We start from the raw sequence: 25313 nt of genomic DNA, 5'->3' as shown, positions 1-25313 counted from the left end.
GACATATGGAAGTACTGGATATAGGGCCTATCTGCTCGAGCACGGTACCTGCCAATATACCCATGATATTCCCCTCGTCACTTTGATCTGTAATCCCATAGCCTGCCTTCCGCATCGGTCCTGTCGTATCTCGACAAATTTACGTGCCTTCACCACGTCACGCACGTGGGAGATACGCGAGCGGTGTGAAGGCGGAGAAGAGTAGCGGGCAGAGCTGCGCCCTTCCGTATCTTACCGTCACCTTCACTTTTCCCGCCGTATATCTTGAACCTTCTGCCACCTGAACTCTGCTCTCACACACTCTACCACCCTAACAACAGTGACAACATCAACGTCTGTCATCGAGACTCCGATCTAACACACTAGCTTCACCAACCATCTCCAACAAGTAAGTTCTCCAGCTGCCCAACATTTCCCCAAGTGAGCGCACTCGCGCCTCGACGAGTAACTACAACAGCTCGACACAGCCGCCCACAACCTCGACCCATGCGCTTCCTCGCTCTCATAGCTAGGAATAATCGCTACCCCATCCAAGCTCCTGAAGCATCACAATCCATCCAGCCCTACTAACACTCACCAGCCTCGTCACCACAATGCCGATCACCTGGACCAACCCAGAGGTACTCGAGCGCCTGTTCATCGCAACCCTCGCAAGCTTCGATAACAAAGTAGGTCTATCCTATGCTACAAATCCTCTACTACAATCCCTCTCAACCACCCATACTAACTCCTCCCTCCAGGTAAACATCCGCGAAATCGCCACTCTCTACGGCGGCGAAATGACCTACGACGCACTTGAGAACCGGATGCGCAAGTTCAAGAAAGCAGCTACCGCGCTCAAGGACGAGTCCGCCGACCGTGAAGATACCCCCAAGAGCGTCGCGAAGCCGCGCGCGAAGAAGGGCAGTGCTAGTCCGGTCAAGGGTGGTAAGTGTTTTGCGCCACTGAGTGATAAGATAAGATGGACGTACTGACCAAGCGTACAGCTGTCAAGACCGGTCGCGTCACCAAGAAGAAGGCTCCGGCTGCTCCCAAGATCAAGCCTGAGCCAGTCTTTGAGGAGGAGGAGGGTATTCAGGGTCTTGTTGAGGAGGAACTAGAGGCTGGTGAAGAGGTCATTGACGAGATTGAGGAGGAGGTCTAGAGGATTTGGTATCTTCAGGGCTTCTGCTGGTCATTGAGCACATCTGGATCCGACGCTTTGGACGCTCTGTGGGCTTCTCTAACGACCTGAACATGTTTGCGCTCTTGCATGCCTGTGCTTCGCTGTCGACGCGTACGCGCTGAGACTAGCAGTCAGAAAAGTCGGATTGGATTCATCGAGCGTGCGTTAGCTTCTATGCTACGCAAGTTTACTCAATGCAATGACTACAATGAGTACCTCTGGTCATCCAAGCTTCCGCCTTCCTTCTGAATACATACCGTACACCCTCTAAATCCAGGTAGATCCGCTCACTCCAGCACTCACGTCCCCCATATCTTCCCCACATCTCACCCCTACTCCAGCAAATCAAACCTCTTCCTCCCCTGCGGCGTCGGCGTAACAGGAACATACCCACCACTCCTCTTCCTATCCTCATCCTCATCCCCATCCCCATCACTATCCTCCGCCGTTGGTGTCCCACCTCCAGCCAAATGACCCATTTTATCTCCATCGAATATCATACCACTACGCCTACCACTCCTCGGCGCATCCCCTAGTGTCATCGGTCTAGTCGCACTGCCGTTGACTAATGAAGGTGAGGGCGTCAATGGTGCTGGGAGTGCCGAAAGCCGGAGAGTGGGCAGCGGAGAAGAATGCAAGCTGGAAAACACATCGTCGTATTTTTGAGCTAGGATCTCGGAGCTTTGGCGATGATGCGTGCTGATGTTGAGTCCCTGTTCGAGGGCTGCAGCGAGGGCTTCGATGTCGCCGGTGGAAACGGAACGGGGGCGGGTTGGGCGCAGTGGAGCTTGAGTAGCCATTGGTTGTTCGCCGTCAACCTTCTCCTTGCCTGATATTTCTTCAGGCCAGTCATCGTAAGGAGGCGAACGGATGTAACCCGCAGGTTGTAGGCGACCGAGTTTAGAAGCCTTCTGTGCTAGCTTCTCGTTTGCTTTGATCAGTCTCTCCTTGTCCTGCAGCAGGACTGCGATATCAGAACGCAGTTCTCGATTCTCGGCCATGAGCGCAATCGCATGATTACGCGATCGCTCGACCTCGTTGTCGTTCACTGGAGATGAAGACGATTGCAGAGTTTGGTGTTCGTGTTTGTTATGACCTTGACGAATACCATAACGCTCCAATGGTACATGGCGCTCCTGTTGCATGGCTTCGTAGAGATAGTTCATCCTGATGCCTTCTGCAACTTCTTTCGGGAGTTGCTCTGATGTTGCAACTGTCGTAAGCGGCTTGCCCGTATGCAGATGAGCAATGCGTGGGCCAACTACCATGTCCAGAAACGCATGTAGACGTTCTTGAATGATCGTCTGCCACGGTTCGTACTGTGACCCTTTTTGGGGCTTTAGATGGCTTGCCAACTTGTGCAAGTCTTCCAACTTCGACTGCGCGGCCTCGAGAGCTTCCATCGTCGTAGCATCATGCTTTGGTAATATGCTTCCTGCTGCAGCGAGAATACTGTGTTTCATCTTCTCTGGATCGGCGAAGCGAATCAACAACGTGTGGACTATCGGGCGCGATAACCGAATGCGATCACAGATGGAGTCCAACACAATCAGATCGAAGCCATATCCATCACCCGCCTCTTGTGTCTTTGCCAGGAACTCTCCCAGCGCAACCCACCCACGCGTGTCCATATTGTCGATTGGTGCATACCAAGCCTTTGAGGATTCCGGCAGCTCAACGACCTCGTAGTATAGTATCCAGATGAGGAAATTGGAGAGCTGCGTAACGTTTAGGGCGTCTACAAATGCTTTGGCGAACCTCGAGATGATGAGTGGTGACGCTGCTGGTACCAGTGATGACGATGGTGGCGTGAGCACTCGATTCTGTACTTCTGGCTCGCGAGATCTGCCGAAGAATCTTCTCAAGCCATTCTGACGCCGCTCAGTTCGAGAGACAGGAGATTCGGATGACGTGGGAGTCGAAGGCCGCAAGGTAGCAGAAGGCGTGAGACGATCCGGCCGAGACTTCCTGCCCATCCTGAGTATTGAAGGCTTACGTTGAAGCTTGTCTGATGAGGCCATCGCTGTTGGTGGTTTCGAAGACTCGCCAATACGGAGACAGAGTAGGCTGGTTGCGGCTGTGTGCTGGTTGAAGTCTAGTTAGGGCGCTCGCGGTGAAGCACCGGCAACTCATTACTCGATGTTAAGTGATTCGAGATTCACTACCTCAAGTTAAGCTTTTTCAATGGTTGTGATTGACGTGTAAAAGTGATTCATCGCATGCAGCCTAAGAGAGACTGATTGAATCGCTCATACTGAGCCAGGTAGACTCTGGAAAGTGGCAACCACACACGGATTCACTCCAGAGGTTGCAGGTGAGTGGCTCCTGATAATAGGCACTGCTGCCATTGCGCAATCCTATTCCTGCGCAATGTCAATCACCAGCTGCCCGATATCAGTATAGTCTGAGCACCGAGCAGCACTAGTCAAAACGCTGAGCTCGCTTTCTCGTGACGGAGAAGGACGGATAACTGATATTTCATCGACCGCAATTCATTCGTTTCAACAGTGGCTACCTTCACTTCGGAGTATGTCGAGGTGCTTCTTTATATATCTCGCATCGAAGTCGTTAACAGTGTGGTATTGATTCGTCTACGTCCTTCTTCATATCGGTATATATCGTGTAGTAAAGTGCGTGTCGGTATGGTAGATGGGTGCGTATATTCTCGGCTCTAATCTTCATCATGACTTTGATGCTCGTCATCCGCAAACATCTTCGGTAGATATAGTTTTGTGTTCTCGTATACTAGGAACGTGACGACCGTGGTCGGGATGACTCGTAGCGTGTTGGGTATAACACTGCGATGGTTAGCCTTACTATCCTTCAGATTCCAGAGCGTAGGAGCTTTCTTACCCCTTGTAAAACGCCAGGAACCCTTCGTTCTGGTACGTCTTCCTGAGCACATCTAGCAGGCCGTTGTACTGCTGTGCAGCGTTGTATTGCTGCAACCGCGCGCGTATGGGTTGGTACGGGTACGTGATTGCTCCAGCAAGCAGCTTGCTTCCACCGCTCATATACACATATTCCCAATTGCTCAGCTTGTCTTGCCCGCCGATATGCGTCCCCCGTCTCTTCTTCATATTCTCGTATATGCTGAACTGTACGGCGCCGTGCAGCACACCCAGCGACGAAGGCAGGAAGCCTGCCCAAAGCCCCTTAAGTCCTCGAGTTTCGTATACGTGTTGGAGGCCAATTTTCATGGATTTGTATGCGGCAGGGTGGTTTGCGCCGCGCTCGAGCATGCGCGTTTTCACTACCCAGATAGGATTCGTGCAAGCACCGGTGAGGAGACCTAGCAAATGGTTAACGATGCCCATAGGAGTTCCGTGTCTCCAAACATACCAGCGATGATGCTCGCAGAAAAGAACTCGGCACTTCCCAGATGCTCGCCCTTCTGCCTCCTACTCTGGAACAATTCTTTCAGGTTTCCATAGAACAGGAAGTATAGACCCCAACCCAGACTGTTGCCGAGAAGGTTCGGCCATAGTCCCCTGTATAGTGCGCGTACGCCTCCCTCATCTCTGATTACGTTTCGTAGGATCCGATAAGAGTCGCCAGGTCGCGATCGACTGGTGGTGTTGAGTTGGAGGCGGTTCTTCAGCAAGTCGAGTGGATGGGCAGCGAGACAAGAGACAACGCCAGCGCTGAACCCGGCTACACTCTCAACCAGGGATGCTGATAGAGCGCTCCTAGGCACGTTTGCTCGTTTCGTTTTATCATTTTGCTCTACGGGTGGGAATGCGCGGGGCATTGCGGGTTCGGGTGGTGGGCCGTCCAAATCGGCAGGAACATCCTCAGGCTCGGTGGGATGAAGATGGTGCTGGGGACGTTGCGATATCGGTGCTATATCATCGCGGCTGCTGTGCGTTACTGGAATCTGCACCGATGATCGTGGAGGGGAGAAGATGTCGGATGCGGACTCGGTGGAAGCTTGGGCCCACCTGCGGAGCTACTACCCGCGAACACCTCGCGTGGGACTACGTCACCGCACGTGGCCGACACTGTGAGCAATGCAACATGTCGCGATGGTCTGCCTGGGCGGCACTTACACGTTTCACCAAACTAGAGAGCTGCGATAATCGCTTTAACAAAGGGAAGGCTATATTTTTAACATACTAAACATACACAACAAGATCAAACTACACACCCGCACCAAACTTCTGGTCCGAGCAACAAGTCGCATCCGCCGCGCTCTCAGGCTTCTTCTCCTCACCAAACGCCATACGACTCAACTTATCCACAAGCGTACTTCCCTGCTTAACACCGCTCGGAACGCTGCAATAGCTGGGCGGAATGTCCATACAAGGATTGCGTGTGAAGAAGTTGCGTGGTCGCAATAACAGCGTCATGGGCTCAGCGGGCATAATCGGAAAGTCTTCTGGTGATGGGAAATGCGTGATTCCGAATGTGTGCCACAGTACGACATCGGTGTTGTCGAGGTTCTCGTTGGGGTTGGCTTCGATCCAGGCGGGTATGCCTTGGGATGGCTCGCCAGATGTTTGCGGAACGTGACGGCCTGCTGGGTGGAGTTGTGTGTCGTCGTCTATTGTAGGTCAGTCAAGGGCTTCGTACGTAATTCTCTGGTGAAACTCACATTTTGTGACATGTACCGCATGCCTTGCGAAACCGGCGCGCTTCCATACCAAACTTCCAGGCTTGGGTAGTAGATCGGGAACCTCTCTGCTGACTAGCTTGTATGAAGCTGGCTTCTTGCTGTATGGGTTGAGCTTGTTCGTATTGGCCATCTCCCATGTCCTGCTGGTTGCGCCGTTGTAGTCCGTTGCCGCCTGCTCAGGGGTGCTGAGCTTCGTCTTCTTCGCGTAGAAAGCGTTGCCGTATTTGTTCTCCGCGCTACCGACTTCGCCTTCTCCGCGCATCGCGTCGACCATGAAAACAGTGTTCTCCGGTCCGTCAATGTTGGGATCGATGCGCATACAGAAGAGATGCTGGTGGTTGTGCGCGTTCACTCCGGGGTACACCTCAGTTCCCCAACCCTTCAGATCCTCGCCAGGAAGCATCGCGTAGGTGTTCAAGATACCCGTGAGTTTGATCTCCAGTTGGATTGTTCCGTCAAGGTGGAAGATCCAGTACACGCAGTACTCATAGTTCGCGGCTGTGAAGATTTGCGAGATTATGAGTTTGCGGGCACGAGTAACAGTAACACTGTCATCGCGGAAATCTGTGTGCTTGAACAGGATACCAGCATCTTCTTCGTGGATGCAGATAGCATTCTTGATCGTTGTAGCCTGTCCGGCGCGGTTGACAAAGGCAGCGTCCATGTAGTGAATCGCACCCTTGCAGTCACAGCCCAAGCTAAGCGAGTTGGTCATGTAGCCACCGCCGTATTCTCCCAGATCAAAAGCGTGCTTACGCTGATGTGGGTGTTCTGGGTTGCCATAAGGTACGACCATCTCTGCGAGCGACAGGCGCCAGAAGGTATCGCGAACGGTGCCCTTGTCGTTGAAGGTGATGTTAGATAGAACAAGGCCTTCGCGGTAGTTGAAGCCAATGTGGAACTTCCAGTTCGCCCAGCTGATGTATCTGCCGTCCAATTTAAATGAGACGCCTTCCGGCTGTGTGATGTTGATCGGCTTCAGATCGGTCTTGAACCCACCCTCAGCCTCAATCGCAGCCGCGTGATAGTTGTTTGGCGGGGCCTGATTGAGCGGTCGCCGAACTGGTGGGACGTCGATATGAATGATCTCCTGGGTGTCGGAATTGTAGATTGGGCAGAAATCCAACGGGTACGTGTATTGGCAGTCATCGGGGTGTGGGCGGTAGTACATGAGCGCTTGCTGAAGACGAACTTTGGTGCCGAATCGCTCATCGTAACCAATCGTCCAGGGATCGCAGTACACTTTGTGCATGTCCTCTGGTGGAATGCCGATCAGGCCGCATTGTTCGATGACCTTTGGGTCTTTCCGCACAATCGTCTCCACAATCTGCAGGTCTTCCATTGTGATCTAAATCTAAGTCAGCAGAATGTAAACCACACTCGAGAACCCTCTCACGTACAAGTGGCTGCACATCATCAGTCAGCGCCCAGCTAATGATCTTGCCTTCGGTCAAATCTGCGTGTCCATCATACACTTTGCTGCCTCGGCCAATGCAGACTACATCAGCAACTCGATGCGGTCTTGGAGTGTGCTCAGGATCTTTGAGCCAGCTCATCATCTCCGCTTTACGCGGCTCCAGCAGGGTGATGGCGTTAAAGAACACATCGCTGTGCTCTTTTCGGATGATAGCGACTGCGCGTTCAATCTCTGATTCGCTCAAAGGATCAAATGGGTGTGGAGGCTCTCCAATTCCCGTAATATGCGAGGCAGCTTGCTTCAATCGATCGAGCGCCATAGTATGGATGAATGTGATGTGAGGGTGGTCGGATAAGGTTGGTCGCTCAAAGCCGTCAGGGTCCAGCGGGGTCTTATATACAGCAGGCAGATCAATGGTCTAACGGCATCGCAGCGCGATCTCAAATATCTTTCTTCGAATCGGATCACGGCCTATTGGCGAATCGGTCAAGTCATTAACGCATTGTATTATTCCCATCTGTCAACTCAGAGTCTTGAATGTTGTTATCAACACGATAAGAAGAGGCCGCGGGACTATCGCGCCTCTCTTGGTTAGCCTGCCCCACTTCTCCACGCACGTTGCCCTCTGGGCACGATGCACCGCGTGTATGACAGCTACCATCTCTGGACGCCGCACTGTTCATTCATCGTCTATTCATTGAAGCTGTGAGTGTCGTCGCGAAAGCCCGATGCAGTAGGTCCACGCGACAGGACGCTGGATGGGCAGGTACGGCGGTCTCGTCAAACGTCGGACAAGAAGGTCCGACTAGGCGGGCTGCGAACTCCGAGATCGCGATCTCCAGACTTGAGCGCCACATGGGGTCGCAGCTGAGCAGACTGAACATTGCTGTCTATGCTGGCCGCAGACTTTTTATTGACGAGCAGACCCAAAGCAAAGCACGTAAAGTTGAACTCGTCTACAAACGATTTACTGATTGTCTTGCATGCGAAGGCGAGTTAAGGATGTACGCGGCCCTACAACCCAGAGAGTATATCCTCGGTAGCCTTCTCGCTAACCATCATAGTAGGCAATATAGGAAACCCCCCAGGCACCTTCGGAAAGGCGCTTGCATCTACGACTCGCAGGCCCTTCGTTCCTCTCACTCGGAACTTACTATCTAGTACCGCGAACTCATCTCCTTCAGCACCAATCCTACAACTGCTACTAGCATGATGGCTATACGCTTGCTCCTTGATATATGTCTTCTGGCTCTCAACCGTACAGTTCTGCTTCCCAATGGTGCCCTCGCAAGGGTGGAGTTCTTCGAAAGGTGCTAGCGAATCAGGTGCAGACGGGTCCACTTTTGACAGCCAGGAACGTACCCATTCGACGCCTTCGTATATGGCTTGGAGATCCTCGTCTGCTCCGTGTTTGAAGAAGTTCAGATTGATGGCCGGCATGTCGCGCGGATTAGCGGATTGGAGTTCGACTGTGCCGGCTTGCGAACGCGGGTTCATGTGGACCATTGCGCACTCGTATTGTGATGGACCATATGTCTCGTTGAAGTACGGGAGCCGATTGGGAAAGCTATCGGAATCGTTAGCGCATGTGTAGAAAAGGCGGTAGATGCTTACCCTGGCCAGAAACCTTCGAACGCGAATGACCCACACCACATGTAGATGTCGCGAATGCCGAGCTGCGAAGTGGACGTCTTCCAGAAGTTTGGGAAGATTTCCGACATGCCCGTAACGGCACGCTTACCGAGTGACAAGATGCCAGCCTCGTAGTTGTCGGCCATCTGCCTACCCACACCCGGTAGCTCTACCATGGGCGAGATATTGAATTTCGTGAGTTGATCGAGCGGGCCAATCCCAGAAAGCATAAGCAGTTGTGGTGAGTTGAACGCGCCACCAGAAAGGATGACCTCTTTAGATGCGAAGACTTTCCCAGCAACGCCTTTGGCATCGGCATTAGAACGAGGATCAGCGCTATACAAGCTCTTGCCCTGGAGATACTCAATACCGATTGCTCTAGGTGGCCCTGGGGAGATCTTGTCGAAAATGATCTTCGTGGCAAGTGTATCCAGCGAGATAGTCAGCGGATATTTGCCAGAAGCAGCAGTGTCTCTGGCGTAGTACCCCGGAGACGACCGGCGTCCATTGGGGTTGATGTGGCTGACACCACCGAAAGGTCCTACGAGCTGGTCGCGATCTGGCTGCGCACCATTCATATCGCGCTGCAGCAACGTCGAAGCGGAAGAGGCAGGGTAGCCGGCGGCTTCTGCAGCGAGTTCACTGAGCTGTTTGGCATCCGCACTGGAGGTGTAGCCTGGGTCTAGCATGGTCATATCGAGCCAGCCGTCGTGACCATGCTCGTATGTGCTGTTGTAGTGCACTTTCTCGAGCTTGATGAGATACTTTCTCATATTCTCATGTGACCATGAGTCGTCTCCGGTCATTTTCGCGATTTCGTCCCAGTCTGCATCGTTGGGGTTCATGGTCAAGCAGCCGTTGTGCATCGCACAGCCACCCAAAGTGCCTGCGCGCGGATAGTACTGGATTCATAGTCAGTCCCTGCTCTGGTCTGTTGAGTGGGGCTGTGATCACAATTCCAAGAGCTTCGGAGTCTGTAGGCGGCTCGATGCCGACGTAGAACCCTCCATTAGGCTTACGCCACGTTCGATGCAAGTACCTCGCTTCCCTAGCCTCGTCATCAGAATGCTTCACGAAGAAGTCCCAGCGCTATGCAAACTCTTAGTCATGTCTCTACCACGATGTCGCTTCTACTTACTGTAGCGGGATCGTTGCCAGCTAGGTTGAAGTTCAGCCAATTCGAAACATTAAGGTTCTCCGTCTGGTCATCCCCGGCTTCAAGAAGTAACACGGAGTGACCGGCTCTAGCGAGATTGGATGCAAGCGGTCCACCGCCAGGTCCAGAGCCTACGACGATGTACTCATAGGTCTTGTTGTCGATTGACGTTGCCACTACCGCTGTCGCACAGAGAGCTACAGCCGCAATGATTGAGCGAAGGGGAGCCATGATGGATGATGCGAAAGTGAAATTGAGCCAAAAGGTATCCAGTTTGTAACAATGGCTAAAGCCGAGCTCAAGTATCAGCTCTCTTCCTATTCACGTTGACCGATGGTTGTTGACCTGCCAATATCGCCGGATATGCAGGCACAGAGCGCAATCAATGCAAGGCGATTAGCCCGCCCGGGTCGACCAAGGCGTTAGATAAGTCTGCTTCCTCTTTCCAACAAGATGGTGAGAGAAGATTCGTTCGCGTAACATTTGATGCATATGTTCCCTAGCTCCCGCTCCCCTGGCGACAGTGGCTGGACTAAGACATCGATGCTGATTCGCCCGGTTATAACGCTGCATATCGTGCTGCATACCCGATCAAGCGACGAGACTATATTGCTGAAATGTCAGCCTTCGTGTCCATGCGATAAACAACATGGAGCCTTGAACGGTGAGTCGGTAGATGCAATGTTGGAAGCAGAATGTAAGCTCGGGGCTGGCTGCTCATTCAGCGACGTCAACGTGACACGAACATAGTCATCAACATCTTGACAACTTAGAGGTAAACGACGAACTATATCGTTCTTGATTTCATACCTACACTGCAACAAATCTCAGTTGCTACATTCGCTCGACAATTTTTCCTTCTCCGTCCCCAGACATATCCTCTGTTGTTCCGCTAACGTCTCCGCCACCTTCCAGCCTTAGCCGACAATTTCGCTACGCCAAGTTGCCCTGCTCTTGCTTGCGTGCTTCTCGATATGGCGCTGCGCCTCCTCCTTGAACTGCACCTCGTCCCAGTGGTAGTTGAGAGTGACGACAGTGTTGATGGGGTCGCTGAACTCCGGCACAAGCAGAAGCGAGTAGATGGTGTCGGTCACGTCTTTGGTTGAAGTGTCTAGTGTCCAGTTGCGGTCTAGAATCGAATGGCAGATGCGTCCATGACGGTTGATGTTTGGATGGTAGATGGGCGTGATGAAGCGTGCTTCTGGTGGTGACATCGGGTATTTATCACCCATCTCCAAGTAAAGGAGGAAAATACCACCGGAGTATGTACTATCGGGTGGACCTATCCAAGTTAGTACGAAGTTTGGTAAAGACAACGGAAATCTTCTTGGAAGACGAAATAACAGTTGACATACCTTGCATGACAACCTTCCAGAGCCCCATGTTCGATTCGCAGATGAAGACGTCGTAATGCGGATGCGGCTTGGCGCCTGAGTTACGAATCTCATTATGAATTCTGCTCAGACGTACATTGCCGTCGGTACGACTGTTGGATGAGCTTCTGCTGAAATGACCGAGTTCCACAAATGACTCTGCGAGCTGTGGATGCTTCTTGCGCTCTGGAAACTCGTCGCGGCTGATCTGCTCAACCTTACCCATGCGCTCAGCGAAGCGGAAGTTGGAAGGATCTGGATTTGCGAGATAAGTGCGGAGATGGATAGAACCTTTGTGAGACATGTCTGGACGCTCTGACAAGGAAAGTACGGGTTCCATCTCACAGATCGCCATAGCTTCTTCAAGACTATTTGGTTGGAAGACGTATCCACCCGTCAGGAACGAAACCCTCTTGAGATCGGCATTATTAACTCCCTTCCCCAAACAAAATGAGTCAACCACGATGCCATCGCGTAGTAGACTTGCCGGTAGGCTATGTGCCTTGTTCGTAGATCGGTTGTCCTCCCCGTCGGAGATGCATATGATTCTCAGCTTCGCATTTGGGTATTGCTTGGCGTACTCCTGAAGCTGGTCCTGCGCGAGAGCAATGCTGTCCCAGATGGCCGTGTCTCCCGCGGGAGTCATATCGTTGAGTTTATGACGGAAGTTCTCAACAGCGTGGGTGATCTTCTGCGAGACGGAGGACTTGGTGCTGAAAGTAACCAAACCAAGATGTGCTCGGAAGTTGTATGCGAGCAGACGATTTACGTACGCATCGAACATCTGTTTCAAAACGTCCAAGCGGTTCAGTGTATTACGAGCCTTGCTAATATTCCATGGCTGCGTTCCCAAGCCTATCTTGAGAACCAATGGGAGGTTGCCACCTGCTGTAGCTTGACGGTTGATATCATCGGAATTGTCGTCGTTGAGAGGGTCGTCCACCATACCCTCTTTCTCCAGTTTACCAGTACAAGTACTGGTACTGAAGAACCGTGATATTGGCTTCCAGTGATCATCCACTGTGCTACCAGTTTTGTGGCCATCTCCAGTGTTCCGTAGCCCTTTCCAGAATACGAAAGGCTGCTCAACTTGGTATGTCGACTTGTTCATGAATTTCTCGCGATAATAACGGAACAACGTGGATGATACAGAGTTCGTAGTGTGTTTGGGTAGCCAGTACGACACAACACAGTCCTGATAGTTTGTATAACAGTAAACTTTGACGAGGCACAGCTCTTCGACGTCGCTGCTGTTGTTTGATACTGTCGGCTCTAGAGGCGAGATGAACACCTCGTAAGCTGTGTTGATCATACTCGTGATAGGTTCCTGGGTAGCCTGAACCCGGATGTTCCGATGTTGTAGCTCATAGCTCGTGTAGCGGCCTTTGGTCAACCGGAAGGCGATTTCCCATAGGTCCACCGCTTTCAGATTGTAGGGCACATCCATTGATCGGGTCTCGAGTGGGCTTCTGAAGGCGATGCGGGTGGTGCGAGCAGAGACCCCTGTTGTGTTGCGAGGCTGTGCACACTTTGCCATGATGTCTGAGCAATTCAGATATGCCTCGATCTGCTCCTTCTTCTCCATGTTAGGCCGTAGGTCATTGCTGGCAAGAACCAAGTTGGTGAACGGTGATCGTTCGTTGGTCCGAAGCCTGTGGAACAATAGATGTCAGCAGATGTTTGGGTGTACTCCTGAGAAGAGTGTTCATGATAAGAAGTCGTGATATCCACTTACCATCGTTCGATCTCTTTCCTCTCGTATGTAAAACCATCCACGGTGTATACAGGGTCTTGCATCACATCATTACTGATAGGACAGTGAAAATCGCGCGGTACCTCGAATTTGGGGCTGTCCGTTGGAGGAAGAGACTTGTACAACTTCGGCACACCATCGCCCGGTGTCCATACTAATGGGTCTGACGCGGACGCATTGCCGAGGCAAGTAATCAGCCATGCACAAAGTAGACTCTTGTACTTTTGTAAACGTAGAGACCGATTGTTGAGAGTGTTGATCTCGCGATCGATCAATTCCGATTTGTTTCGAAACCACTGTTGGCTGGCTCGCTGCCCGAGACGTTCCAGTTCTTCCCGTTTTGCGCCTATCTGCTGATCGTGAAGTTGCTTAAGGATCTCAAGCACCTTCTCAGCGTTTTGACGGCGGTGGTAGTCATCTTTACCCGTGCCAACGATGGCCAGAAAGTCGGTATACGATTCGTGAGACTGTAGATATTCTTTCAATGTATCGACATCGGGTAACTCAAAATCAACGTTTTCTGCTGGAGTTTGGGAAGCGGCTGCGGTGGTCAGCACCGATCGTTGGATCTCTGCTTCGGCATCTTCGCTGATCTGCACGTCGTTGAAACCACAACGCTCTCGCATGCTTGAGCTTACGTCGACACATATCATTGTCAGTTCGTCCGGTGTCGTCATCGTGCGATGGTTTGCACCATATGCCTCGAATACAAGGGTTCCGTCAGCATTTCGTTGGGCGAGTATCGGCTCTAGCAACTGAGTGATGATAGAAACGTCCACTGCTTCTTCTTCTTCGACACATCCCGGTCGAAACATGAGAATGTCTCTCCCTGCCTCAGCACAAGCGGCACGGCCCACGTATACCGCAAGAAAGCCATGTCTGTCTAGAGTCAAGACGGGAGCAGAGACAGAAGCTAGACTAGCAGGTGGTGTGACGCTCAGTTGGTTTCGGCTGCAGAGGTTGGCCAGATACGTGAGATCGACGTACTCCGCAGGCGAAATGATCTTGTTGACATCACCACCGTCCACATAGCGAGAGCTAGATCTGACGACATCGGAGTTGAACACCAGGACTTGGGTTTTGGTGCCGCCGGACACTTTAGCAATGCGGTCCCAGGTTTGATCGAATGTCGAAGTTCTCTTCGAGCTGACTCCATCCGTCCAGCACAAAAGTCCCTGTTTAACAAAAGCCTCGTGGAACCCCGCGTCGACGAGACCGGATGTTGTCTGCACTGGCTGTGACAATACGGGCTGCATCGTGGTCAGGTTCCGCAGGTCGTAAACTTTCATGTCAATATACGATAGCCGGGCATCCTCGTTGGTGATCTTCATCTGTTTGGCTTTCTCCAATATGAGACCGAATAGCAGACGAGTTCCTTCAAAGAACCGCTTCGGGTCGGAGCGGATAGTTTGAAGCGGAACAACATTCTTCAAGACCTCGTAAAGACATTGTGCCAGCGCAGCGCGTTCCGGAAGTCCTGGGGTCTCGCCGCGCATTAAGATATGTGCTGCTCGGATGGCAGGAGGAAATTGTGTCAGGACGTGAACCATGTGGATCACAGCGTCTCGTCGCTCGTCCTCCATGCTGCCGTTTGAGGTGAGCTCGGTGAACACGCGCAATGTGGATAGCAGGTTAGCTAGTCCACGGTCAGTCTGACCGGCATGATGCTTCCAAGCTTCCGACTGCTTGAAAATACCAGCTTTGCCTTGATCGATACGCTCATTCTGGCCCAGTGTCCATCGTCGTACAGCGTATATGTTGAGTACACCATTGATGGCGCAATCTTCTAACCCAGCGGCCTCGATCGTGATGTCGGCGTTATGTGCAGTGATCTCAAGTGGGCACTCTGATGTGTGCACATCAACGACTAGGTCCCGCTGAGCTACAGAATCCTCGTCGTCCTCGTCCTCGTCGGAATCCTCTTCTCGATCTTGGCGATGAGAATGGCATTGCTTCGAGCAGATGGCCACAACCGGAGCTTTGAGGTATGACTTGTCTCCCGAGGTCCGAATACTTGTATCCTCAACACCGTTGACGATATTTACATGCTTGTTGACCAGATCGTGGTGCTGCGTGTGCTCCATATACGCCCTGGTTGACTGCTGGATGGTGCTAAGCGTCATGTTATCGACAGGCATGGCGACCACTACATTGTTGGAGTGAACGAGGATAATTGTGCGAAGAGGGTCGTAGTCCCCGAATCCGTTGACGTTGAAGATGGCATTGTTGTCGATCTGTCGAGCCAGGCTGCAGTTGCACTCTAGCGCTGGACAGTCGCCGTCCTCAGCGGGGAAACCCAAATGTTCTTGAACGAGGCCTTTCAACTGTTTCAGAGTGCAGTTGGTCGACACGTGCATCGATATCGGGGGGATGGCTTCAGTATCGGACTGGGCCGATTCTGGAGTGATGACGCGAATGCGAAGCGTCTTTGATGTGGCGTCCGACGCAGCAAGTCTTAATGGTAGTGATAGACCGGGCTGCTCCTCGTGCAGCTGGAAGAAGTTAGTAGCGGTCGAATGTAAGCATTTACTGGGGCCTTACATGGACGACTGCATAGACAGTCTCTTCGGCGTTGAGTAGGACGTCAGACAGGAGATCCTCGACATCCAGCATTGGCCCGTCTTCTGTGTTCAAGTGCAGCGTAACCTGAGCCGCCTCCACGGTGGTGAGACCCAGAGCTGGCAGGCGCGACGCGACCCTGTCGTGTAAGGCTGAGCAGAGCTGAGATGGCGATAGTACAACGAGTAAGCTCGCTCTGCGCTCTCCCGCTGCGACTTTGACCGTGTATCTCGCCATGCTGTGCGTACGCAGGCAGTTGAACTGGCTGATGTTGGGCCCGTGGTGAGGTGAGGGAAAGATATTGGTGGGGCAGAGGTGGTACAGCTGAGGAGGAAAGCGCGCGTGGTCACGTGGGTCTTAGCAAACAATTTGGGCACTAGGAGACAAGAGACAGCCGCAGAGCCACACTTACTGAAGAAAACGTCGTGCATATGCCTATCCCAGTCATGCTAGCTTACGCAACACATGTAGTCTTCTTGATGTGTGTCAAACCAACTTGCTTAGAGAAAACGCGTGTTACAAGGAAGACGACCAAATGGCGGCGTGATCTGAAGGAGCCCTCCAAAGCTTCCAAGGTTACTGCAAAGCGTAAAAACAAGGTGATACGGCGCTTAAAGATGCAGCATTCGACAGCCCAGATGTGTGCGTGGGGGTATTGGACAAGCGTAATGATAGTACACCGTCGGTCCTGGCGAAACTCATGTACCAAGAGAATAGCTGAGAGAAGCGTGCGATACTTACTGATACAGAAGATAATAAGTTACCAGTATCCCACTTAGTGTCCACTCACATGTACGCGGGTAGTCGCGTCAATACATCGCTTCCCGATACTGCGGAATCTCCTCTTTGCTCATCTGGTATGATCAGCAACTTTATACACTCCCCCTTAAGCCAGTTCACGATTTCTGGTACGTTCTGACAACGAAGCATGATAGTGGCAAGAAGCCCGGAAGTAGCACGCGTAGATGATGTCAACAAACGAAGAACGCGTTCGTGCATCGCAACACTGTGGCCATAGAGCCTTACATTGATGTCGTTGCATCATAACTCCGACGTCCTCGTAATAAGGCCTGAGACTAATGGAGATGAGAGTGATGGGTGGCAGTCGGATATGATGAGAGAGTGAAGTTAGATGAAAGCGACAAGACACGTGTTAGCGCGCAACGGGGCTTATCGATAACAGCGCCGGGGAATTATCCAACTGTCCTCATGGCCCTCTACCAAACCACTACTTGCGCCAACCTGTCCTCTACCCACGCACATATCGCTACGGCCCCATAAACGTCCCACTCCAACATAAATCAAGCACACATCAATCATGGAGTCACCAGACACTTTCACGCTCCTCCCCCTCGAGATGGACCCACAGACCAGCACCATCACCGCACCCCAAAGCACCAGCAACGCCCTCCAGACCGAGCTCGACGCCCTAAACAACCTCCACAGAAATCTCCTGCACGTCGAAACGCCCACGGGTACACCGCCGCCACCTGTCCCCGTCAACCCCAAGCGTTCCGCCCAGATCAACAAGCTGCGCGAGTCGGGCAACGCCGAGTTCAGGAAAGGAAAGCCCGAAGAGGCGGGCAAGCTCTACACCCTCGCAATCGACATGGCGCTCGCACGCCCAGCATGGGAGCCATCAGGTCTCGTTAGGGAAGAGGTCTCTGGACTGCTCAGCAACCGCGCACAAGCAAACATGGCACTGAAGAACTGGGCGGAGGGCGCAGTGGACGCAGAGGCTAGTGTGGAGATGAAGAAGGTGGGCAACGCCAAGGGCTGGTGGAGGCGGGGCAAGTGCCTGCTCGAGATGGGCAGACTGGACGAGGCAGAGCAGTGGGTCAAGCAAGGATTGGAGTTCGAGGCAACAGAGCAAGATCTTGTCAACTTGAGGGACGAGATTGAGAGGAAGCTGAGAGGCGAGGTTTAGGTTGTTCTCGCCAGCGATCCGTTTGAGCACATGACATATGGAGGACGTCCGCCTCGTCACTTGTAGGATTTGGACTAGACGGAGGCGCAAGCTGGGGGCAGGGGTATACAGTGGTACTGCTAGTAGGTCTCTTTGATACGAGCATGAGCAGTGGGAGGATGGGCATTGGCAAGGCGTTTGGCGCTGGAAGGCGTATACCACACTTGAGCCTATGAGGCTTTGAGGCATTCATAGCGAATCCATTGGAATGAATTTCCAAAAATCAGGCTTGTCTCTTTCGTGCGCGTGATATTTAGTGTACCGAGCCCACCGGGGTTGTCACGTTCCATGGTACGCCTGCCAAGCTTTTTATAAAGTGATCCCACCTACAAGTCGCGCGCACCCCTTCCGACTACTATCACCAGAGAATGACTGCACAACATTGCGCCTCGCCATGAACGACGCTCAGCCACGTCAAGAGCGCGCAATCCGCACAGTCCCCTCTCACCGGCTCAGACACAGCAGACAAGCTCCATCCCACGCTTCTCCTCACCGTCACAAGCCTAGATCAGAAACACCTCACTCATTCCATCCACCAAATACACATACCCTACATAGCACTTCTGCACACCTACAGTACAGACTTGCTTGTCCGAAGGATTCAAACGGCGCGTTGTAGATCGCGAATCTACCTGGTCGCACAGGGCCAGCAACTTTTTAGGAGGGGTCAGGGGGCATTTCACCACAACGGACGTAGGGTATGCTGTTTTGGTGGTTGGATGTGAGTGAGGGCGACGCCGAATTGTTCCCAGGCTCCTGCGCTGCTGCCGCGTGTGGGGTTTGAGGTTGTTTGTGCTCGGACATGCTTGAGATTTTTGGTAGAGGTAGCTTTCTAGTAGCTGTATGGGCTCCATGTAGAAGAATGATAAGCGTTCTCCCGGTGACCCACGATGATTTGGTAGCGTTGGTTCTTCGGGGGCTGGATCTAATCTTCGGCCTGATAAGATGATCTGATAAAAGTCTCTGTTCTGCACTTTTCCTTCTTGGGATTGGCGTGGTGAGTCGGTCTTCGTGCTTCCCGAATACAGAACTGTGCCCGCGACTCCTGGAAAGTTCAGACAAGAACAACAGTCTAAGAAGACTCGTGGGCAAAGCTCTTGTAGTCCAAACAAATGCCAAGGTCGTTCTTCGTAGACACATCGAAAACATGACAACCAAGTGACCATACAAACCCAACAATGCGATATCGCACCCATCACGGTAATCTCCCGGTGGTATCAGGCCTTCGGCGTATACGAAGACGCACAGTCTCACACAGTGGACCCAACCTACATCTTGATGCTACCAAGCCAAAACGGCCCGCAAAGGGACCCGTCTTTGCCCTGAAGCGGAGCCATGTCGAGATTTTCCTTTCCCGTTCGGCAGTACTAAAATGGGGTCGTAGGCGCCGTCTTAACGCAGACATATCTCTTGTTTTATCAGATCATCTTTCACCTGCGATAAGGAGGGATGATGGCTGGACGACCCGATTCTGTGAGGTCGGTAGACAATGAGGGCCAGAGGCCGACTGAGTCCGAGAAGAAGGTTGCAGATGTCGTTGCTTGCAGTGATGCGTCGTCTGAGGGGCGGGGTGGCAGCGATAAGAGCGAGGCGATTCCGCTGAAGATGAAGCTTATTGCTATCCTTTTAGTTACGGCAACGGGGTTTGGGTCGCATTGGAGTAGTGGTGTTACTGGGGCGATGAAGAGTACGGTGAAAAAGGTATGATTACATGATTGCTGTTATGGGTACTCAGCTAACATTGAGAAGGAACTACATATCAACAACGCGCAGTACTCCGTGCTGGAAGCCAGCGAGGACTTCATGAAGACAGCCCTGATTCTTGTCAGCGGTCTTGTCACAGATAGGATTGGTGGTGCAAGTTCGTCTCCCTCACCTCTTACGTCACGTCGACGCTGACAGAAAACCTTGTAGGTGCCATGCTCTGGGGTAACGCCATCTACAGCATCGGCGCCATCTTCATCGCAGCCGCCACCACCGTCCGCTCATACAAATTCATGATATTCGGATCCATCGTCCAGGCATTCGGCGACATAGCCACGCAAGTCGCCCAGTACAAGGTCTTCAGCTCCTGGTTCGCACCTTCCAATGGCTTCGCATCGACCCTGGGCTTCGAACTCGGCATCGGCAAGATTGGATCCTTTGTCGGAAAGGCTACGGCGAACGTCATTGCGAAGAACACTGGCGACTTCAGTTGGGTGTACTGGGTTGCTGTGTTCATGAACCTCTTCACCAATGTTACCACTCTCCTGTACTGGTTCTTCACGCGATGGTGTGGGAAGAAGTATACTGGCACGGCCGATCCTGCGACTGGAGAACAGCTTACGGAGAACAACAAGAAGTTCGAGTTTGGAAAGGTTCTGCGACTGCCATGGACTTTCTGGAGCATTGTTGCATTCTCCCTCTTCCAGACCAGCACCGCCTCCGTCTTTGCCCAAAACGCGACTGAGTTCGCTGAGCAGCGCTTCGATATGGATGCCGTCAAGGCTGGCTGGTACTCCTCCCTGGCACAGTATTTAGGCTTCTTCCTCGTCCCAATCATTGGCATCTTCGTGGACATTCTGGGCAATCGCATCTCCCTGATGCTTGTCTGTGGCTTGGGCATGCTCCTATCCATGTGCCTGGCCACGTGGGGTCCAACATACGCTGGCACCGCAGCTTCATTCGGTATCTACGGTGTCGCATCCATGTTTGGCCCGACTGTCATAATCGACTCGATTCGCACGTCCATGTGGTACCAAGAGGTCTTCGGCTCTGGCTATGCTGTCAAGATCGCCGTTAATAACGCCATGTCCATCATCATCCGTATTATCACGGGCGTGATCCAGGATCGAGACGACAATTCTTACGATAATGTTGTCATCGTATATGTTGTACTTTCGGCTTGCTCAGTTGTGGTGGCTGTGAGCATGTTCGTCGGCTGCTTCTGGACGAGCGATCTTGGGCATCTCCAGTGGACTAGGCGCCAGCGCATCAGGAAGGGCGAGGTCATCAACGTGCGGAGGAAGGAGTTTGAGTGTGGCTCTGCCGGTGTGAGGAACAGGAAAATCAGCTTGTCGTTGTTTGTCGCCCTGTTATTCTTGGTAGCCGGTTCGTGGGCGGCTTACTTCTGGGGTGTTGCGACAGGCAACAATGTCTAAGGCTGTGGCGCCAACCGTCGCCATCAACAAGAAGCCTAACCTTTCGCAAATAATCATCCATAGCCGTTCCAGTCGTATACAAACCATCGCCGATCAGATTCAGCGCTATCGCATCCATATGTATGCAGCAAGTATCATCCGCTTCATCTTAGACGACGTCCAGCTGCACAAGGCGGGAGCGATAATAGGCTTTCCACTATGTTCGTGCTTTCCCAATTCTTTTCCCATAATACCCGGCCGCTATGTTCCTACAGTCAGTGCGAGATGTTGTACTTATCAAGCCGTATATCTCGTAGGCGAAGCCGTCGGCCTCATACCACCAGCAGTCCGTTGTTGATGTCCACTCACTCAGCTTTAAGTTGGGTGAACCTGGTCCTGAGAGTGTGTACCAGGGAAGCAATTCTTTCCTCTGTGGTTTGATGCTCTGATTCAGAGCGGTTCCCATTGCACGAATATGGGGATAGTCATATTCTTCGCTACTGAAGCCTTGACGCTTATCGTGAGCTGTCTTGACCCAGGTGTCGTAAAGAAATGCATCCAAGCTTCTAGTCATTATACCCCAATTCCTCCCCAAGTCGATTAATGCGTGGAGACCCTCATCATAAGATCGAGACTCTCCCTGGATGAAGTCCGCATAAAATATGGTCATGATATCAAGTAAGATTTGCTGAAGGGACTTTCTATAGTCGATCGTAAGTCGCTGTTCTTTTTTCACTAGTCCCATCAACCCGTACACTTTATCGCGAGGATTCTGACAATCATTTCGGATGAATGCCTTGATGGCGTAGATGAGGGTCATTGGGTTTCCTTGATCATGGTTGTCCAGTAAATATTTTGCGGCTGTCGAAGAGATGTGTTGAGGGTAGGTCTTAGCTTCTACACACAATCGATCCCAGTTTATCCAGACCGGACCAGCTGTATGATGGCTGCATAGAACCTTCCTCTGAGTCGACAGAACAACTTCCTGCACGATCCAAAGTCGGTCGAAGTATTCATTTCCTGATACAGCTGCCAAAGCTCGAGATACCTCTGAGGGTTTTGTCGTACTGCCGTAGTCATGTGCTTTCGAGTTCCTAAGCACGAGCGGAGCATTGGGGTAGTCAGGGAATTTTCCAAGCCAAATGATGGTCCCAGAGCACCTTGAATAGATTGATGCCATCATTCCCACTTGATGGTTTCGCTCGCTTATGCTGGACTGGTCGATACAGACCTGGTCTATCCACAGGTAATCGGCTTTTATAGGATTCGGCGGCCAAGATCTCTTTGCAGCCAGTAAATAGGTTTTAAAGAACCGGAACAAGTTCACTCTTATGCTGAGAGGTTCGCCGTCGACCAGGATATCGAACTGTGGTGACGGTGGACCCCATGTGTACGAGAGAGCAACAAAGGGTGGGGCGCTACTCAACTCGAAGATTCGTCTATCGCATGCAGGGGGGCCGTCTCGATTCAGATGTAGCTTTATGAGGCGAATTTGCTGCGTCGAGGTATCTAGTGCTTGGAGGCGAAATCTATTAGGCGACTCGATGACGGGCAGCTTTTTGCCTTTGGTACCACCTGCGCGAACCTTCCGGGATCAGCTTCGCTCAAAGTGTACTTAAGATAACGGTCTACTTACTGGCGCACTCATTCCGACTCCTCCAAGGGCTACCAGGGCTCCTGCTATTGTCGTCTACGGCGATGAGAGACTACAGTCGTGTCCTTCGTCAGGAGCCCAAATCCCCAGGCAGGTTACAAAGTGACAACATCAAATTATCGTTTGCGAGCAGTTTGAAGGAGACACGGGGTGTAGTGTATGTCTAGGTCGTGCGTAGCAGGACATGACGAGTTTTGCTTTTGCTAATCGTGGCGGAGCCTTGGTGGAGGGGCAGCATGGTGGTGGCTTAGGAAGGCAGCAGAACTCGGCCTGATTAGCTTAGCGCAGCCTGATCATCCGCGATAGCGCTTGAGTGCCCGCGGGCCTGATTGAAGTGAAGCGCAAATGTTGTGACGCCCCCGGGCGATCTGGCAAGGAAGATGGACGCATCGCAACAAGTCTAGGTAGGCGACTCCAGTGTATCGTCGCAGAAGCCTATGTAAACAGCGGCATGCTTCTCTTCGATACCTTACCACGAGTTATAAAAGTTTGGCTTTATGGAACTAATCACTGCATTCCTGGGTTGTGCCCGTATCCGGCCGTAAGCCAGCGAAACAATTGGCAGTGTATATTCAAACTGCCATACCAAATAAGCCTCGCAAAAACACTCAGCCCAACCCAGTGTCTTCAGCGCTTGAACAAACTCAACAACTTACCCTTATCATTCTCACCCACGCCAGCACCAGAACCCACCAAGATGCACCGCATAACAGCACCGTAAAGGATATCAATCATCTCATCCCTCGCAGCCACAATCTCGTCTTTCTTGGCCTTATACTCACCATCCAACCCTTCGATCTTTTTGTGCAAATTCCTGGCGAGCTCGGAGTTCTCTCGGGCCAGCTTTGCGCTCTTCGCGGCATCTGTATACATGGCTACCTTGATTCCGTCGTACATGGCGGTCTCAGCTTCCTGCAGTTCACTGACGAAGTGATCGTAGTGGTTGACGACGTTGTTGTCGAAAACTTTGTGCCCTTCTTTCATTGTCTCGACTTCGTCAATGATCTTTTCGGCGGCTGCCATGCGGCGGGTTTGCTTTTCGTTCAGGGATTTGTAGCGCTCGGTGAGAAAGGCTCCGAGCTGAGCGGCTTCTGATACGCCGAGGTCGCAGAGCTTGGTGAGCGTCTTGACGTCGATGAGGTATTCCGTCAAGTTTCCGATACCGTAGCTTGGAGTGTAGTCATTGCTGTTGCCTTTGCTGTTGCCGTTGCTACTGCCGTTGCTACTGCCGTTGCTACTGCCGTTGCTACTGCCGTTGCTGTTGTCATTGTTGTTGTCATTGCTGTTGTCATTGCTGTTGTCATTGCTGTTGTCATTGCTGTTGTCATTGCTGTTGTCATTGCTGTTGTCATTGCTGTTGTCATTGCTGTCGCCATTGCTGCTGCCGTGGCTTGCAGTGTAGACTTTGCTGTTGCAAATACTGTTGCCGTTGGTGTTGTCATTGCTGGTACCATTGCTGGTGTCGTTGGTCATAGGGGCCTTTCCTTTGCCTTTATGATTGGATGAGAAATTTGACGGGCCGGCGAAGGTTGGGGACGAGACGATTGGAGGTGAACGCGGTGTGGGCGCAACGGAACCGTTGGCTGAAGGCATACTGGCGGTTTGAGGAACAGGTGAGCGAGATGTATACCTGATAAAACCGTAGACTGATTGCATGTTAAGATTTTGATAAAGATGGGCTCGTTGACGATAGCTTTGTGGATGATATTGGTGTGCAGAACGAAGGATGATGGTGTTGGGAGATGGGTAGGCTTGCTTCACCTTGGTTCCTGCTCGCTGGTCCACCAGAGTTCCTCCGCCTCTCCCTCGACGCTTGGAGTCGCGAGCAGTGTGGAAGCGACGAAGGATGAGACAAATGCCACAACGACCTTGCATTGCTAAGGTTGGCCATGGCCCACGACCGCACACGCTACCAAGCTACCTGTGATCAAGGGAGAGATGATTGTGAGAGCCCAGTATTTTGTAGAGTGCTGCATGTGCTGCGAAACAATGAACAGATCGGCAAAGTTTTCGATTTGACATCATGGATCAACGAACGATGTGTGAAAGGAGAATTTTGACATCGATACCAGCATGCGAGACGTACTGTTCTCCAAATGAAACAAAACCAGACACCGTAAGCGGTGTAGCACTTCACCTGCCCTCCATGACAGTTTTCCGTGGAACGAACATCGACTTCATGATCTTAGCAAGGCCAGATTGTATGCCTCACTGCAGCCTCAGGCACTTCTCACGGACAGCCCTGCCTGGTGTCGTCGGACACATCGGTCTAGGCATGCACCCTGGTAGGCCGGAGTATCACGTAAGAAGCCGAGGCAGGCCCGGAGAGGCGGGGAGGAACGACTGGAGCCAGGGAGGTGGGCTGATTTCTCGGTCTGGAGCCCCCATCTGACGGTAAGCGGCGATGTTGGATCGGCGTCGATGCTCCGCGAAGGATGAAGCATTGATGTGCAGGCAGGTGAGCAGGTGTATGTCGAGGAGGTGTAATCAGGCGCGGGATGCGGGCAAATGTCTCACCGCTATGACTACGCTGGATGTCTGTACGGGTTCGGTGGGAACGGTCAGCAGTGACGTAGTGACGGCAAATGGCGAATTGCGGGGGTTCCAGGTCGCAGCGTGGTTGCACATGTACATCATCTGAGGTCGCATAAGACGTCGAGGCAGGTACAAAGTGCCGACAGGCGTGTGTAAAGCCGAGAGCGTGGACTGGGCTCCCTGGTGCAATTACGGGGTGTGAGGAGAGCAGACATGGTGATGGTTCGCGCGAGGAAAGCAGGCCGACGAGCGCCCATGACCAGTCATCAATACGAGATGGTCAGAGGATAGATTGCTGACGAAGAAGGCTGGGCTGGGAAGAGGGCGAGGAGTGGGCGAGGAGTGGTCGAGGAAGTGGCGATGCGACTG

At 52.3% G+C, this 25313-nt stretch overlaps 9 protein-coding genes across 9 annotated transcripts; 2 read left to right on the top strand and 7 right to left on the bottom strand.

Annotated features, from left to right (window-relative positions):
• Window positions 1-1497: 1497 nt before the first annotated feature.
• J4E90_003099 (uncharacterized protein) lies at window positions 1498-3186 on the bottom strand (the record flags this gene model as incomplete). Its single annotated transcript, XM_051432672.1, has 1 exon — window positions 1498-3186. The coding sequence occupies one exon, from the start codon at window positions 3184-3186 to the stop codon at window positions 1498-1500; it is 1689 nt and encodes a 562-aa protein (XP_051294094.1).
• A 2118-nt stretch (window positions 3187-5304) lies between these two features.
• J4E90_003098 (uncharacterized protein) lies at window positions 5305-7516 on the bottom strand (the record flags this gene model as incomplete). The annotated part of the gene is made up of 3 exons (XM_051432671.1): window positions 5305-5708; window positions 5760-7128; window positions 7181-7516. 3 exons carry the CDS (start codon window positions 7514-7516, stop codon window positions 5305-5307), a joined length of 2109 nt encoding a protein of 702 aa, XP_051294093.1.
• Window positions 7517-8807: 1291 nt separating this feature from the next.
• Window positions 8808-9839, bottom strand: J4E90_003097 (uncharacterized protein; the record flags this gene model as incomplete). Its single annotated transcript, XM_051432670.1, has 2 exons — window positions 8808-9715; window positions 9833-9839. The coding sequence occupies 2 exons, from the start codon at window positions 9837-9839 to the stop codon at window positions 8808-8810; spliced, it is 915 nt and encodes a 304-aa protein (XP_051294092.1).
• A 1063-nt stretch (window positions 9840-10902) lies between these two features.
• Window positions 10903-11217, bottom strand: J4E90_003096 (uncharacterized protein; the record flags this gene model as incomplete). The annotated part of the gene is made up of 2 exons (XM_051432669.1): window positions 10903-11183; window positions 11214-11217. 2 exons carry the CDS (start codon window positions 11215-11217, stop codon window positions 10903-10905), a joined length of 285 nt encoding a protein of 94 aa, XP_051294091.1.
• A 37-nt stretch (window positions 11218-11254) lies between these two features.
• Window positions 11255-12895, bottom strand: J4E90_003095 (uncharacterized protein; the record flags this gene model as incomplete). The annotated part of the gene is made up of 2 exons (XM_051432668.1): window positions 11255-12827; window positions 12888-12895. The coding sequence occupies 2 exons, from the start codon at window positions 12893-12895 to the stop codon at window positions 11255-11257; spliced, it is 1581 nt and encodes a 526-aa protein (XP_051294090.1).
• A 194-nt stretch (window positions 12896-13089) lies between these two features.
• Window positions 13090-15907, bottom strand: J4E90_003094 (uncharacterized protein; the record flags this gene model as incomplete). The annotated part of the gene is made up of 2 exons (XM_051432667.1): window positions 13090-15603; window positions 15653-15907. 2 exons carry the CDS (start codon window positions 15905-15907, stop codon window positions 13090-13092), a joined length of 2769 nt encoding a protein of 922 aa, XP_051294089.1.
• Window positions 15908-16988: 1081 nt separating this feature from the next.
• On the top strand, window positions 16989-17597 carry J4E90_003093 (uncharacterized protein; the record flags this gene model as incomplete). The annotated part of the gene is made up of 1 exon (XM_051432666.1): window positions 16989-17597. One exon carries the CDS (start codon window positions 16989-16991, stop codon window positions 17595-17597), a length of 609 nt encoding a protein of 202 aa, XP_051294088.1.
• Window positions 17598-19088: 1491 nt separating this feature from the next.
• J4E90_003092 (uncharacterized protein) lies at window positions 19089-20776 on the top strand (the record flags this gene model as incomplete). The annotated part of the gene is made up of 3 exons (XM_051432665.1): window positions 19089-19337; window positions 19386-19497; window positions 19551-20776. 3 exons carry the CDS (start codon window positions 19089-19091, stop codon window positions 20774-20776), a joined length of 1587 nt encoding a protein of 528 aa, XP_051294087.1.
• Window positions 20777-23036: 2260 nt separating this feature from the next.
• Window positions 23037-24002, bottom strand: J4E90_003091 (uncharacterized protein; the record flags this gene model as incomplete). The annotated part of the gene is made up of 1 exon (XM_051432664.1): window positions 23037-24002. The coding sequence occupies one exon, from the start codon at window positions 24000-24002 to the stop codon at window positions 23037-23039; it is 966 nt and encodes a 321-aa protein (XP_051294086.1).
• Window positions 24003-25313: the final 1311 nt, after the last annotated feature.

Source organism: Alternaria incomplexa (assembly GCF_024043165.1).
Source record: "Alternaria incomplexa strain BMP 0042 chromosome Unknown scaffold_3, whole genome shotgun sequence".
Classification (NCBI taxonomy): domain Eukaryota; kingdom Fungi; phylum Ascomycota; class Dothideomycetes; order Pleosporales; family Pleosporaceae; genus Alternaria; species Alternaria incomplexa.
This window is presented reverse-complemented; position numbering and strand designations above follow the sequence as displayed.